This window comes from Chelon labrosus, assembly GCF_963514085.1.
Source record: "Chelon labrosus genome assembly, chromosome: 4".
NCBI lineage: Eukaryota > Metazoa > Chordata > Actinopteri > Mugiliformes > Mugilidae > Chelon > Chelon labrosus.
Window position 1 is genome coordinate 1,803,294 of NC_140340.1, and position 13,260 is coordinate 1,816,553.

General features: G+C 45.3%; 1 protein-coding gene across 1 annotated transcript in view; it reads left to right on the forward strand.

Moving 5' to 3' along the window:
- The window catches only part of LOC311487406 (semaphorin-3D), a 49,716-nt gene that overhangs the window by 23,052 nt on the left and 13,404 nt on the right, over positions 1-13,260 (forward strand). Inside the window, exons 2-11 of the mRNA XM_084543672.1 lie at positions 3,434-3,588; positions 4,463-4,525; positions 4,631-4,750; positions 5,783-5,873; positions 7,230-7,358; positions 8,372-8,514; positions 9,156-9,270; positions 9,522-9,591; positions 10,948-11,092; positions 12,692-12,914. Of these exons, the coding sequence (XP_084399798.1) occupies positions 3,434-3,588; positions 4,463-4,525; positions 4,631-4,750; positions 5,783-5,873; positions 7,230-7,358; positions 8,372-8,514; positions 9,156-9,270; positions 9,522-9,591; positions 10,948-11,092; positions 12,692-12,914 (1,254 nt within the window). The remainder of the gene's footprint in view (positions 1-3,433; positions 3,589-4,462; positions 4,526-4,630; positions 4,751-5,782; positions 5,874-7,229; positions 7,359-8,371; positions 8,515-9,155; positions 9,271-9,521; positions 9,592-10,947; positions 11,093-12,691; positions 12,915-13,260) is intronic.

Consider the following 13,260-nt stretch of genomic DNA (forward strand, 5'->3'; position numbering starts at 1 on the left):
ACTAGACCTGATTAAGTTGAGGTTTCTCTTCAACGGCACAAACTGGTGTCACCTGTCGACCCCCGGCTGAAAGCAGCGATTGTCAGCTCATGATTTATTTCCTTTTAAATGTGCCCCGCCGCTGGTGGAGTGGAACCAGCGTGCCGAGCTGCTTTTCAAAAAGCCTCGACTCGCCCGGACACACAAGCAGAGTGTGTGTGTGTGTGTGTGTGTGTGTGTGTGTGTGTCTGAACTAGTTTCATGGTTGGTTACTTCCACTCATTCAGCTGATTATTTGCAGCAGAGGCAGGTCAACGTGGCGGAGGGTTGCAGGCAGGAAAACGTCCAGAACTTCAAGGTTAATTAGATCTTTTCACTCTGTTTAACGTTTACAGCTGGAGCCGGTGGACTCAGATACACAACAGTTATTAGAAAGTAAGAGGTGTTTTACAGATATTTGGTCAGACTGTAGTTTAAAATAGTTTTTAAGGGCGTATTCACACCAGGAAGGTCCGTTAGTTCACTTGCTTTGGTCCGGACCAATTTTTTTTTTCTTTTTTTTTTTTTAGTGCGGTTCGCTTTCACACTGTGATTAATTGCAACCGGACCAGAATTTATAAACAAAAACACATGTGCTAAGGTCGTTCAGCCATTGGCTGGTAAACGTATAGGCGGGGTAAAGAAGGAAGCCAAATGTCCCACGTAAATAGGCTACAATGGAGACTTTGCGTACTGTAGGTCTACTTGTTATTATGCTAGCAATATGGTTTATAAACTGAGCGCTGGAATCCCCTCTCTCTCATTTGTTTACTAAAAATCTTATATACTTCTGCATTTTTATGTGTTTTCTCCAGCATTTGAGATATCTGGACATCTGCCCAGATATCTAGGAGGCAGCGTGTCTCCTCAGAGCTCGGTTAAGCCACGGCTCATCTCTACCTAACCTACCTGCGTTTGTTTGCTTCACGTGTCTCTCTCTGTTGTGTGTGTCACTGGGCTATCCTACATTTCCCATAATTGCAGTGCCCGTCGGAAGTATGTATTCCTATAGTGGGAGCTGAAGAAGATTTTTCAGTTGTGACCATTGTCGTGACCCATGTCTCCTCCCCACAAAGACACCTGCCCAGTTTCAAATCAGCGTGCCACAGACAGACAGACAGACACAAACTCACCAAATAAGTTAAAAGAAATTCTTGATTTATAGATAGATGATCAAATCACTCATGTTTTGTCTGTAAACTGTAAAATAACGTTGAGTCTCCGTTGCCATGGTTACCATCTAGCGTTTGAGCCAGCGCAATAATTTAGAACTGTCATCAGGCAACTGGAAATATTTGAGCGGAGAAAATCTATTTTACCGATATATTTTACATTTCTTATCCAAACAACGTCAAACTTAGCAGTGCACATCTTCGTGCCCGTAGCGAGACACCTGCCCAGTTTCAAATCAATCGGGCCAACGGTTCGCGACATATGCGTGCCACAGACAGACAGACACACAGACGCTTCTTGATAGATGCGCGAAAACTACGGGAGCTCGTCAAATCCAAAAAGGTAGATTTTTGCAACTTGGGTCGGATCGAGGTCGGGCTGCTTTCACACCATAAAGGAACCACACCAGGGTTCGGTAGAAACCGCTCCGAGACCACCTCCTCAGCTGGGTCTCGGTCCGCTTGTTTGGTCCGCACCAGAGTTCGAGTGATTGTATTCACACCAGTCAAAAAGGTCCGAACCAAGCAAGGAAACGAACTTGAGTTCGTTTTAATCGAACTAAACAAGGCAGGTGTGAATACACCCTAAAATATCAAAACTGAGAAATGTTTAAGTCCTCTACCTACCACTGGATCAGAACCATCAACAGCTGCTGGTTGACTTGGAGACATGATCCAGATGTTGGAGACAAGATGGAAAGACTCTCACATGTTAAGATCTGATTGATTTATGATGGAAGGAAGGAAGGAAGGAAGGAGAGAGAAGGAAGGACAGAAGGAAGGAAGGAGAGAGGGAAGGAAAGAAGGAGAGAAGAAAGGAAGGAAGGAAGGAAAGAGGGAAGGAAGGAAGGAAAGAGAGGAGAGAGAGAAGGAAGGAAGGAAGGAGAGAAGGAAGGAAGGAAGGAGGGAAGGAAGGAAGGAAAGAGTGGAGAGAAGGAAGGAAGGAAGGAAGGAGAGAAGGAGAGAAGGAATGAAGGAAGGAAGGAGAGAGAGAAGGAAGGACAGAAGAAAGGAAGGAGAGAGGGAAGGAAGGAAGGAGAGAAGGAAGGAGAGAAGGAAGGAAGGAAGGAAAGAAGGAGAGAAGGAAGGAAGGAAAGAGAGAAGGAAGGAAGGAAGGAAGGAAAGAAGGAGAGAAGGAAGGAAGGAAGGAGAGAAGGAAGGAAGGAAGGAATATATGACGTCACATCAACCTGATCTGGTCTTCCAGACAAAGACCACAATAGAGCTTTAAAGCAGACTCCACTGATGAGAAATAAACAATAAAAAAATATAAGAAAAGACGACAATACACAAAAACTTTGCAAAAGCACGAAAACCAAACTAAAAATGAGGAGAAAGAAATGTGGAATGGAAACCAATAAACTCAGATTGACCAGAGAGACGTGAAATGACGTCACAGGAACTAGAAATGATCAGAAAGAGATGCAACGAGACAATAAATGTCCTAAAATTGATCTCAGACGGACAAAACAATGCACCAAAAGAGATGAAAATGTTAAGACTGTCAGCAAATAACCAGAAACTCATAGTTATGATTGATATAAATATAAATGATTATAAAACACATTAGACCTGAACCCTGGAAGCTTCTTCATCCTCAGAGGAACCAGAGGAACAAACATCTGATGATGAAGGACATAAAGACGCCACCCAGCTCTACCTACTGAGCCACAATAAATGTAATCTTTAGAGCAGACTCCACTGGTGTCAGCCAAGGGATTTGATTTAAATTATGAAGTGTTAAGAAAACAGGACCCTTCTTCACTGATGTTTTTGGACCGTTGGATTATAATTATGCATCATCTCAGCGTGGATGTATGACCTGTTGGCAGGAAGCTCAGCCGTTTGCCCTCCTCGCTCCAGTTATCATTCACAGCTCTGGGAGGCCCCCCCCTTGGCCCCCCGTCCCCCGGCTGACGGCATCACTGAATAAACAGTGGGCCAGAGCCGGAGCTTCAAGGTTAATTTGCTCTGCTTGTTCAGGTCGTTTTCTGCCTGCTTTAGCGCCGAATCCCCAGAGAGGCGAGCGGCGGCGGCGGCAGCTCTGCAGACCGACCCGTGAACCGCTGCTGGTTTGTGTCGGTTTGCAGAGGTGAAAGTTGTCAAACGGTTTCCTTCAGTTATCATTAAAAATAAATCTGTTATTATCAGCAAAGTCTAAAATGTGATTTCCACTGCCTCGTATGCTGGAAGAGAGTCAACAGAGCAAAGAGAAGCTAATTAAAACCCCGTATGTTGGTCAGATCTGAGGAACGGTTCGGCCGTCTACTGGGAGGCCGGAGTCAGCGGAGGCTACCAGGCTCTGCTGCTGGACGAGGACCAGGGCTGGCTGCTGGTCGGAGGCAAAGACCACATCTACCTGCTGAGACCGGACAACCTGGGTCTGCCCACACGGACGGTAAGACATCATGAGGATAGCCAATGAGAGAGAGGCCTTTAGCTGCTTAGAAGTTCCCCTGGGTTCCTTTGGGACCTCTCAGACTATTATGGAGTGATCTTTGTTGGTGGACCACTCCTGTGGAGGGGAACAGTCGTCTTCAATCTGTCTGACTGTGGATTATTTGTGGGTTCCAAACTCTTTAGAGATGGTTCTGGAACCTTTTCAGCCTGATGAGCAACAACAACTCTTTCTCTGAGCTCCTCAGAAAGCTCCTTTGTCCACAAACATGTGTTGTGAAGATCAGACTGAGACAAATCCCTGATTTATTGAAACTGAACCAGGAACTGAACCACACCTGAGTCTCATTACATTGATGGAGACACTTCTGAACACATGGACTCTGATTGGATCCTAGAGGAGCACCATATTTCTGTTTCTTGTGTCTGATTGGGTTCTCTTCGTCTACTTTCAGGACTTGTTTAGAACATTTTTTATGAAGAAATGTGGAATATTCTGATTCTGACTCCAGCTGGTTGTTGGCTTTAGTTTTCATGGTGCGTTCAAGTGCAACGGTAGAGTCCTCCAACCAATCAGAGACCTTTTATTTTAAACTAATTCACCTCCACATCTTCTCAGATCACATCTATGACTACTAATGACCACATTAAGCCCCACCCCCAAACAATCTGATTGGCCCTGGAGATCTTTGCATCAGTTCCCAACAGAGAGTCTCCAGATCAACTTTCCACCACAAAAGCATTTCTGTTCAGTGAAGGTTTTGGGCTTGTCACCAGAATTTACAGCTAATGGATTTAGTTGGTTTTCCAGCCTGGATTGTTGTAATGATTGTGATTTAAAGTGTTCTTTCCATGCGTCTGATTGTCTTGATCAGATTTACTGGCCTGCAGAAAGAGAGCATGTGGAGCACTGCAGCCTGGCCGGCAAACGTCTGGAGGTAGGACTCCGTCTCTGATTTTGAGTCCTCGCGTTACCGCAGCCTGTGACAGATGGTGCGTGACCGTTCTTTCTTTTTACGTCCCGTGTGTTTTCTAACGTTCAGACGGAGTGCGCCAACTTCGTGCGTCTGCTGCAGCCGTTCAACAAGACCCACGTCTACGTCTGCGGCACCGGCGCCTTCCACCCGCAGTGTACATACCTGCACCTGGGCCACAACACGGAGGTAACTTCTGTTTGAATTCATATCTAAATTGGATGTTAGAGTCAGGTATTAGCTCTAATGCAGCTATGATGATGTTTGTTCACTGAGCAGGTCAATAGGGAACATGGGCCGACACAAATACGTCAAATGCAAGAAACCCTAGAAAGACAAATAGAGAAAAAAGAGAACAGAACAAGTCGAAGGAGACTCAGAATGAGCTTAAAGGGATGAGAAATGATGATAAATAAGATTAAAATGAACTCAAATGACCATAAAGAGTCTAGAAACGACAATAAAAGATGACTAAACTAAAGATGACCAGAATTACATAAGATAAGATGCACCTAACCCTATCTTATCCAAAGGGATGTGAAATGACAATAAAAAAGCTAAAAAAAAGTACCAGGAAAGGATGTAAAATGATGAGAAATAAACATAAAATGGTGCAATAAATACATTTACGCAGAATAAATAAACACATAAACTAAAAGTGGCCTCAAAGGGACGAGACAGGACGACGAATACACAAAAACTTTCCTTAAATGGATGAAAACTAAACTAGAAAAGGCGCGAAAGAGATGCAACGCGACCGCATGTAAACTAAAATGTGACCCCAAACTAAACTAAAAGTGAGGACGAGGGACGTGGAATGGAAACAAATAAACTCAGATGGAGCAGAGAGACATGAAGGCGAACTAGAGATGACCAGAAAGACAGAAACATGACAATAAATGTCCTAAAATTGATCTCAGACGGACGAGGGGACGCACGCTGATGATGAACTATGACAGAAAGACGACATGAAATCACCTCAAAGACAAAAAATTTTTAAAAGACTGACGGTCAGTAACCAGAAAGAGTCAAAAGTTCCTACTGTTATAAATATAAATGATTATAAAACACTTAGACGTGTTAAAGTGTGTTTAGAGTCCGTCCCTCAGAATGAACCATTATCCTTCTGTTCATTCTGTGTTTGTGTGTGGTCTCTCTCTCTCCCTCTCTCTTTATCTCACCCTTTACCTCCCCCTCCCCCTCCCCCCTCCATCCTTACAGCAGCCAGTGTTCGTGTTGTCTCACACCGTTGAGTCGGGCCGAGGAAAATGTCCCTTCAGCCCCAGAGAGCCCTTCACTGCCAGACTGACCGGTAGGTCTCCACCGGTCCATCGACATAACGTCACACCCGACCTTTAACCCTCACCATGACCCCTGACCCCTAAGCAGAACCTTTACCCAAAAACTTACTTCTTACAGGATTTAACCCTCCCTGTCCCTTACAGCAGGACCACACAGCTGAGACAGTGGACATGTTCAATCATTGTCCGTCGCTCTCTAACTCATATTCTGGTGACACTAATGTCCCCACGGCGTACAGTCCCCCCGCTGTCCCGCTCTGTCCCCGTTCAGCCGAGGCCTGTGTGGTCCCGGCTGAGTTATTCCTCAGCGCTGACGTCAGCCGCTGCCCCCGGTGACACCGAGGACATAAAACACATCCTCGGCATCAGAGGAAGTTTTCACCGCCGCGGCCGAGTGTCGGTCATAATGTGATGGTTGTGTCTGCGGTGCCCAGCTGGACGGTGACGGCGGTCATGAAAGGAGTCCTTAACCAGAGCAGGAGGACCAGTAGAGTCTGGACTTGTGCTCACGTCCTCCAGCCAGGACACCAGCTTTAGTGTCCGGCTCACTCAGACCCGATCAGGATATGATCTAGATGTTACCTAATCCCAACTAAATCCACAACGTGTTTATTTATATCTATAATCCCAGTCTGCGTGGGTTCTCTCCAGGTTCTCCAGCTTCCTTCCACCGTCCAAAGACATGCTGGTTAGGTTCATTGGTTCTAAATTGGCAGTAGGTGTGAGTGTCTCTCTGTGTTAGCCCTGTGATAGACTGGAGACCTGTCCAGGGTGGACCCCCCCTCTAGACCAATGACAGCTGGGATAGGCTCCAGCAGACCCCCCATGACCCTTAACAGGACATGTGGTTACAGAAGATGAATGAATGAATGGAACTCGATTAATGAGTTAGGGTTTGTGTTGGGTTCGTGCTTTGTGCACCCTCCGTCCACCCGGACCTCCTCCTGCCAACTCTAGTGCTATTAACAAGCAAGAATGAAGGAGGACACATATGACTACTGTGAAGACATTACATTGGTTGTTGACTAGTTCACTATCCAAGAACTAGAGTTCAATTAAAGACACATGAGAGGCTCCAAGATCAACCAGTAGAAGGTTCTTTGGTCCAAACTGAAGCTTTTAACTCATTAGACCAGAACCCTGTGCGTTACAAACCTCAGCAGGAATCACGCTCTACTTTGTTTCTAGTTTTTAATCCACATAAATGTTTTGTGGATTTGGTTCAGAGCTACTGGATGTCAGGATCCAGCTCACCTTCTGGTTGCATTTACCGCTTTCTATTAATTCCATATGAACCGCCGGAGCAGAGCCACGAAACTGTCCGTGAGGCTGCGAACGTTCTAACTCCCTCTCGTTCTTCTCCTCAGACGGCGAGCTCTACGCCGGGACCTCGGTGGATTTCATGGGAGCCAACGCCGCCGTCTTCCGGACGTTGATCCGGGGCGACAGTCAGCATTACATCCGGACCGAGGCCTACGACCACAACTGGCTCAACGGTGAGAGGCTCCACACTCGTCTGTAGAGGTTACGTTTAGTTTTCCAAAGTTAAAGAGCTCTGTCTAAGGTCTATGGACTATTCAAGGTCTTTAATCAGCTTTTTGTTAACTTTATTTTTAACGATTTAACCCAAACTAGTAAAGTCAACTTCACCTGGTTTAAAACTAGGCCTTACGCCAAACAACACAACAAAACAATAGAAAAACAAATACAGTAAATACAGTGAAACCTCCAGCATCAGAAGCTCATCCCTCCATCAAACATGGGGGTGCTAATGTCCTGGTTTGGGCCTGTTCTGCTGCATCTGGACCAGGACGGCTTGTCATCATTGATGGACCAATGAATTGTGAATTCTACCAGTGAACTCTAAAAGAAAATGTCAGGACATCTGTCCATGAGCTGAATGTGAAGAGAAACTGGGTCATGCAGCAAGACAACGAGAACCAAGAACACAAGTGGTTCTACAAAAGAACGGTTAAAGAAGAACAAGATGAATGTTTAGGAACGGCCAAGTCAAAGTCCTGACCTTAATCCAATAGAAATGTTGTGGAAGGACCTGAAGCAAGCAGTTGATGTGAGGAAACCCACCAACATCTCAGAACTGAAGTGGTTCTGTTCTGAGGAATGGGCTAAAACTCCTCCAAGCTGCTGTAGACCACTGATCAGCTGTTACCAGAAACATTTAGTTACAAGGAGGTCACAGCAGATACTGGAAACAAGGGTTTAAGTCCAATATTTCTGTTCCATGTGTTTGATTGGGTTCTCTTCGTCTACTTTCAGGACATTTTTATGCAGAAATGTAGAAAATTCTGAAGGACGCAAAAACTTCTTTTGTGTTTTGACAACATTAAGCAGATTTATAAGAACCGACCTCAGGTTTTGTGGGAAAACACACATTCCTGTCTCATTCCTGATCAGTTTATCACGTTGTACTGAAGTAGCCTCGTACACATCTCTATCTTCACACATAGAAAGACTCTAAATATCTCTTGTCTCTCGTCTTTCGTCTCAGAGCCGGAGTTCGTGGGCTCCTTCTCCATCCCTGACACTCACAGTCCGGACGACGACAAAGTCTACTTCTTCTTCAAGGAGCGGGCGGCGGAGGCCGGACAGTGGGACAAGAGGGTGTACAGCCGAGTGGCTCGAGTCTGCAAGGTAGGAACTGAAGTAGAGACAGAACTAGAAGCAGGCGTGGTGTTGATATGTTCTCTTCAGGCTTTGTAGTTTCACACTTTGAAGGAATTTTATTGATGAGTTGAGTCAGTTCATCTCAGCTAAGGTGAACGTACCGGTTAGATCCAACGCAGAAGCATAAATCTGGATTAACTCAAACTTGCCAGGTGTTACGATGCTTGACCTGACCTTTAACCTTGTCCTAAACCTGTCTAATCTGCTCCCCCCAGGCCACATCCTCAGGAAGGATGGTGTCTCGTTTAATATTTATGCAGATGATTACCTCCCTGTCGAAATGGAATGATTCCAACTTCTTTAAAGATTGGATGGCCTTAAAAGTAAAGCATGATGTTTGGATCTAGTGGTTCCTGCAACGCTCCTCATATGGACCTGGGTTCCTTCCTCATATTTGTGGAGAGAGAGGATTCACATATTCAAATATTAACATGAAATCAATTGATAGTGAGTTCAATGCTAAGGTTAGCCGCCGTGCAAAACTAGAAGAGTTGTTTACTAGCTATAAATATATGGTCTCTAAGCCTATTTGTAAAGGAGGTGTGGAGAATTATTGAACAAACTTTAAATCTTTAAATCTTTATTCTTTCCTCTGCCCCTGAAACCAGAATGACGTCGGGGGGAAGCGGAGTCTCATCAACCGTTGGACCACCTTCCTCAAAGCCCGGCTGGTCTGTTCTGTCCCAGGACCGTCTGGAGTCAACAACCAGTTTGATGAGCTCGGTAACGCTGACCCCATCCCTCCTTTTCCTTCCTCCCTCCTCCTCTTACATAAGGACTCTGGAAGAAGAAGACCTGAGCTCTTCCTCTGAAGATAAACTTTGAAAAGATTACACAGCTGTAATAAATGTTCCCTCCTTTCCTTCCCTACTTTCTGCTACTGCTGGTTGTTGAACCAGTAACCACAGTACGACCAATAAAAACTACTAACATGAAACATCTGATAACTTTATTACCTCTTCTTGTTTTCCTAGAGGACATCTTTGTTCTGGAGACCAAGGATCCTCAAAACCCAACCATCTACGGCGTCTTCAGCACATCCAGGTGAGGAAACATACGTACGGTATATTTAAAAGAGACTTTAAATGAAAAACCTAGAAAAATAAATGTGTTCAAGAGTTTATTATAGTTTTGGAATCTGGTTGATCACCAGAGTTTGAACTCTTAAACCTTAAATTAAAATGTAGGCTTCAGAAGCAATGATTGGTTGGTTGGTTAGTTAGTTAGTTGGTTAGTTGCTAGCTTGAGGTTGGTTGGTTAATTGGCTGGTTGGTTGGTTAGTTGCTAGCTTGAGGTTGGTTGGTTGGTTGGTTGCTAACTTGGAGTTAGTTAGTTAGTTGGTTAGTTGGTTGCTAGCTTGAGGTTGGTTGATTGGTTGGTTGGTTGGTTGGTTGCTAGCTTGAGGCTGGCTGGTTGCTAGCTTGAGGCTGGTTGGTTGCTAGCTTGAGGTTGGTTGACTGGTTGGTTGGTTGGTTGCTAACTTGAGGCTGGCTGGTTGGTTGATTGCTAGCTTGAGGTTGGTTTGTTGGTTGGTTGGCTGGTTGGTTGGTTGGTTGATTGGTTGGTTGATTGCTAGCTTAAAGCTGGTTGGTTGGTTGGTTGGTTGGTTGATTGCTAGCTTAAGGCTGGTTGGTTGGTTGATTGCTAGCTTAAGGCTGGTTGGTTGGTTGATTGCTAGCTATGAGGTTGGTTGGTTGGTTGCTAGCTTGAGGCTGGTTGGTTGGTTGATTCATTGATTGGTTGGAGAAAATAGTCAAGTTGTTCCAAACCAAAATCAATGAGCTGAAAGACGTTAAAATTGCTACTGAGGTTTACAAGTAACAGTGAACGTGTCATTTGATTTGTTCTTATTATCAAACATAGCTGGTGGCCTCTTTAATCCTATAACCTGATCTTAGACTGGATCAGAAACAATAAATCTTCACAGTTTAAAACTTTAAGATGCCTGTCTACATTACTTCATTACTACATTACTACATACATTAGTGTATAATTATAATATCAGTATATGATTATAATTATTTTATTTCTGTGAGTTTCTTGTCAAACAGAACCAGCTTTAAGAATGAGTAATCTTTTAGAACGGATTTAGAGGACGCCCTCCTCCTTAACGTGCACGCTCGCAGGGCCGGGCCGTCACGTGCACACGCCCAGCAGTACAGAGGAGCAGAGGTCAGGTGTGGGTGGGTGTCTGGGGTCAAAGGTGAAGAGGCCCAGCTGGTTGTGTTATTGTAACCCTGGCGTATGAAAACACTCTTACCTCTTTCTCCCTCTCCTCCCATCCCTCCTTCCTTCCCGGCTCCCTTCTTCTCTGTTCTCAAACATTAAAACATATTGATTATACTGATTATTGTGAATCAACTGGCTCTTTTGACTTTAATCCTCCTCTTCCTCCCACAGCTCTATATTTCGTGGCTCTGCGGTCTGTGTCTACTCCATGGCGTCTATCCGTGCTGCTTTCAACGGACCCTTTGCCCACAAGGAAGGTCCCGACTATCGCTGGGTGGAGTACAAAGGACGCATCCCGTACCCACGACCTGGAACCGTGAGTTCACACATCACGCTACCAGAGATATGTCGACTCTGATATGAAGAAATAGATCCTGGATGGTGAGAGTACAGTTATCATCTCACTGCTGCAGACTGCACCAAAGAAAATGGAAAACACCTGTTAGATTCTTATCCAGTGTTATCGTCCAAGATTTATTCTGCAGCAACGCAATGATAGGAGAGACGGAGCAGCTCAAGGCTCTGGAACTGAAGAAAACACGCAAAATCTGAAAATGTTAGCCTCCTAATCTTCCTGCTACTAGTAGCTCTTCCTAGCTTCATAACTTCCAAGCTAACAGTAGCTCTTCCTAGCTTCATAACTTCCAAGCTAACAGTAGCTCTTCCTAGCTTCATAACTTCCAAGCTAACAGTAGCTCTTCCTAGCTTCCTAATCTCCCTGCTAATAGTAGCTCTTTCTATCTTCCTAGCCTTCCAGCTAACAGTAGCTCTTCCTAGCTAGCTTCATAGCCTCCCAGCTAACAGCAGGCAGCTCTTCTTAGCTTCATAGCCTCCCAACTAATAGTAGCCCTTCCTAGCTTCATAGCCTCCTAGCTAACAGTAGCTCTTCCTAGCTTCCTAATCTCCCTGCTAATAGTAGCTCTTCCTAGCCTCCTAGCCTTCCAGGTAACAGTAGCTTTTCCTAGCCTCCAAGCCTTCCAGATAACAGTAGCTTTTCTTGGCCTCCCTTCCAGCTACCACTAACTCTTCTAACTTCCTAATCTCCCTGCTAATAGTAGCTCTTCCTAGCCTCCTAGCCTTCCAGCTAACAGTATCTTTTCCTAGCCTCCTAGCCTTCCAGCTAACAGTAGCTTTTCTTAGCCTCCTAGCTTCCCAGCTAACAGTAGCCCTTCCTAGTTTCCTAACCTCTCAGCTAATAGTATTTTTTTCTAGCTTTCTAGCCTCCCAGCTAACAGTAGCTCCTCTTAGCTTATAAATTTTAACTTCACCTACAAGAAAATTGTGGGTGGTGAAGTCGGTCTGGCTTCCATCAAAGTAGAATTAAGTAGTGATAAATAATTTACTTAAAACAGAGCAGAAAATAATCTCCCTTTAATTCTGATGAACTATGGTTCCAAGGAAACTGGAAAGGTTTTATGTTCAAAGACCGTCTGCTTCGTACAAGTCTATAATTCTGCGGCAGTATCGTGGAGGCAGGATGGTATTTATGTTTGTGTATAACTAGTTTCCTGTGAGCTCAGACTCCAAACACACCGAACACCTCTAATGAAAACAGGCTGATGAAGCCGTGAGAGGCCTCGACCTCGGCTGATTTAACACCTCAGCTGTGAACTCCTCTGGGAAGCCTCAACTTGTCAGGACGGCCGAGCTTTTAACGTGTCAGGTGTTATTTCACGCTGCCTGCTGGGGAATTCCTTCTCTCAGCGGAGCTGCGGTGAATCATGTGGTTGATTGCAGAGAGGTAAACCACGCCAGGGCCGAGAGCAGAGAAGAGAGGGAGGCTGATTAAAAGGAAACAGTCAGTGATGTGCTGTGGTCGTAACCTCCTCATCACTGACTCCCTGCACGCAATAATGACTTCCATCTTGTTGGCTTTGTTCCCTCTCTGTTAACGTTCCTTTGACTCGTCCCTCAGTGTCCCAGCGAGACCTACGACGCTCTCCACAAATCCACCAAGGACTTCCCAGACGAGGTGGTGAGCTTCATGCGGCAGCACCAGCTGATGTGGGAGCCCGTCCTGCCTCTGGGCGGCCGACCCGTCCTGACCCGGGTCAACTCGCCGTACACCCTGAAGAAGGTCGTCGTGGACAGAGTGGACGCCGAGGACGGACCGTACGACGTCCTGCACCTGGGGACAGGTGAGGAGGAGAAGGAGGAGCTAGGGCGTCAAACAGATGACTCAGGAGAGGTGCTCCTCTAGGATCCATGTGTTCAGAAGAATCAGTTCCTGGTTTAGTTTCAATAAATCAAGGATTTGTCTCAGTCTGATCTTCACAACACATGTTTGTGGACAAAGGAGCTTTCTGAGGAGCTCAGAGAAAGAGTTGTTGTTGCTCATCAGGCTGGAAAAGGTTCCAGAACCATCTCTAAAGAGTTTGGAACCCACAAATAATCCACAGGAGTGGTCCACCAACAAAGATCACTCCATAATAGTCTGAGAGGTCCCAGAGTTAAAGGTCCTGTAATCATTTCTGTTTCTATTAT